A 3,413-nucleotide genomic window follows, 5' to 3' on the forward strand; every position below is an offset into this window, starting at 1 on the left:
CATATCAAGTATAGATGATTTTCCCTAATCATTAGTAGAGGCCGCTATCGAGGCGGGCGGGATTAGGTGTTCGATCAAAAGAGCTTCCTAATACGTACCCTCACCCCTTACTCCAGATCTCTGTGAACATCCGTGTTCATTGGCGTCCACGAGAGTCATTCTAGACATAGAATGCTAAGGTTAACGAGTTCTTAGTGTCTATGTCATTACTTTGTGTCTTGACATGACACGAAGCATTCGAACGGTTTCCAATTTCCACAATAAATTGGTGGCGACTCCACAAATGCAAACGCTTGTTTTCCCAAGCGCCCCCGTGGGCCCCCCGTGTCCACAGTTGGCAGCCTCCATACCTAGTGAACTACGACAAGTTTTCATGTGCAAGGGATTTGGAACAACCCTGAATGGACCTGCCCTACAATGGTATATAAATCTACCAAATGGAAGCATCAAGTCCTTTGCTGACCTAATAAACTCCTTCAACCACCAATTCGCCAGCAGCAGGGAACTTTAAAAGAGATCTAGTGATCTATACAGGATCAAGCAAAAGCCTGGCGAATCAATTAGAGCATTCATGACCAGATTCAACAAAGAGAAAGTATCAATTCCCAGATGTGATGTTGGAGCATTTTGTGCAAGCTTTCAGGCAGGGGCTACCACTGGACAGTGATTTCTATAATGAAATGACTATGAAGCCTTGCCAGACCTTTGAAGACGTCCAGGCATTAGCCCTTGGCTACATCCGGCTAGAAGAGGATAAAGTTTTCAAAGCAGATACCACTGACAACAACCCAGGATATGACAGGTCCAACAGGAAAAGTTCCAATCACAAAGGAAGCAGTTCCAGGCCATCCCCTTATACAAGGCCTGACAGATCAGAAGTCAACTATGCACATGAACAATGAGGTAACTCCTATACTTATCCCCCTATTCAAGAATATAACTTCTCTGTTGACACTGCAGGATTGATCAAAAGGCTTGACAACATGGGAGACATTGTCAAGTGGCCAAAGAAGACAGACAACCCTAACTCAAGAAAAGACACAAAGAGATGGTGTGAGTTCCACATGGACATAGGACACACAACAGAGGAAGTGGGAATCCCTGATGTACATCATGACGGCCTGGTCATTACCATGTAAATAGGAACTGCACGTGTCCTCAGAATTTTACTAGATGGGGGCAGCTCAGTCAACCGAATCATGCTTGACGTCCTGAAAGCAATGAAGATTGATGAAAGCAGATCATAAAGAAATCAAATGTCCTGGTAGGATTCAGTGGTGAAACAAAGAACACTCTGGGAGAAATCTACCTGCCAACATACGTTGAAGGTGTCTCCTCATATGAGAGATTTGGAGTCTTGGATTGCCTGTCATCTTACAATGCCATCCTAGGCGGGCCTTGGATCCATAATGTCCGAGCTATCCCTTCAACTTATCACCAATGCGTCAAGATACCAACAGAATGGGGAATAGCAACCATTAAAGGTGAACAAAAGTCTGCCCAGGAATGTTATACTGAATCATTAAAACCTTCCAAGGCAAGTAAGGCCCTGTTCTTTCTGGCTTTTTAGAGCTGAACTGAACTGAATGGAGCCGAACTAAACTGAACTGAGCTGAACTGAACTGAATGGAGCTGAGCTGAACTGAACTGAGCTGAACTGAACTGAATGAAGCTAAGCTGAACTGAACTGAACTGAATGGAGCTGAACTGAGCTGAACTAAGCTGATTAGAGCTGAATTGAACTGAAATAATATTAATATTAATATTAATATTAATACTAAATATAATAAATAATAATAATAATAATAATAATTATTATTATTATTATTATTATTATTATTATTATTTTGCAGAAAAGCAAGGATCTATATATCATCAAAATAGGAGTGAAAGTACAAGACCCTGTCCATCTTTTCTACAAGGGAGACCAGAGTAGCCCCCCAAAGTAAAACAAAGAAACCAAAATAGAAAAACCAATACAAAGAAGCCTAAAAACCCCTAAGCAGCACGATTACAAACCACAAACTTAATTTGAGTGCAAAGAAAATCAGCGGTATGATGCAAGCCCTTGAAGATCCTTCCATTCCTCTCTTTCCAAATGTAGTAAAGAGTAGCCAGTAGGCCAATTCTTTTCCTACTGCTAGCCATGCCCTTGCCAGGGACACAGCTCATGAACCAACTGATAACCAGCTCCAAAGAAGTGAAAGAGCAAACCTGCAACCAGGAGGCAATGCTAGACCAGATCTGTGCAGCAAAAGAGCATTGGAAAAATAAGTGTCCCAGACTCTCATTCTGACAGCAGCAAAGCACACACCTATTCACCAGATAGAGCCCCCTCTGAATTAGATTATCCACAGTAGGCAGCTTATTCCACATTTCCATCATCCCCAGAAAAGCATGCTTAGGAACACAGGTATGATGAACCAGTGCCCCCCAGCTAACCAGATTTGCAGGCTGTCGAAGCATAGAATGCATCTGCCCAATATGAAAAGTAGAGCCAGAACAAGCATCTATCCAGTCAACAGCTGAGCTAATTGAACCAGCCTTAGAGATCAATAAGTCTTTCATTTTGACGACATTATTCCAGTACCAGGAATGACTGATACTGGTAGTAGCCTGCCAGAGATCCCCTCCTTTAAGAACATAGTGATGAATCCATTTTGACCAAATACTGTGAGGTCTATACAGAAGTTTCCAAACCCATTTCATCATCTGTGCCCAGTTCCAGCTAAGAATCTCTTTTATACCAATACCTCCTTCAGATTTTGGATTACAAAGGGATTTCCAACTGAGAAAAACATGCCTCCTAGTGCCATCCTCTATCCCCCATAAGAAATCCTTGCAGAGCTTATTAATTTTTTTAATAACACCCTTAGGAAGCAGAACACTAGCCCCCCAAAAGTTATGCATCCCAAAAATGACTGAGTTGATGAGAATGGCTTTACCTGCATAACTCAGGGAGTTGTTTGTCCAATGAGAAATTTTATTTTTAATCTTCTCCAACAGGGGCTGGTACATAGCATTAGAAATCCTTGAGTTAAAGAGGGGCAAGCCCAGATAGCGAAAAGGAAACTCCCCTTCACTGAACCTAGTGGCAGCCAAAATGAGAGATCTGACTTCAGAGGCCACCCCCCCCCAAATAGAGACTAGTTTTAGCAGGGTTAGCTTGAAGTCCTGATAGTAAATCAAACTGATCAAGACATTGAGCCACGGCAAGGACAGAAGGGAGATCACCCCTTGTGAAGACCAGCAAGTCATCAGCAAAGACAAGATGAGTCAAGTTAAGTTGGACACATTTAGGATGGTAGGAAAACCCATCATACCTTGGCAACCTCCTGAGTAGCCTGGACAACACCTCCATACAAATGACAAACAGGTAAGGGGAGAGAGGATCTCCCTGTCTTAATCCTTTC

The 3,413-nt window shown here is 42.5% G+C and overlaps 1 protein-coding gene across 1 annotated transcript; it reads right to left on the reverse strand.

Moving 5' to 3' along the window:
- Positions 1-1,998: 1,998 nt before the first annotated feature.
- LOC141613758 (uncharacterized) lies at positions 1,999-3,018 on the reverse strand. The gene has a single exon (XM_074432500.1). It carries the CDS (start codon positions 3,016-3,018, stop codon positions 1,999-2,001), a length of 1,020 nt encoding a protein of 339 aa, XP_074288601.1.
- Positions 3,019-3,413: the final 395 nt, after the last annotated feature.

The sequence above is a fragment of the Silene latifolia genome, chromosome 11 (genome assembly GCF_048544455.1).
Source record: "Silene latifolia isolate original U9 population chromosome 11, ASM4854445v1, whole genome shotgun sequence".
NCBI lineage: Eukaryota > Viridiplantae > Streptophyta > Magnoliopsida > Caryophyllales > Caryophyllaceae > Silene > Silene latifolia.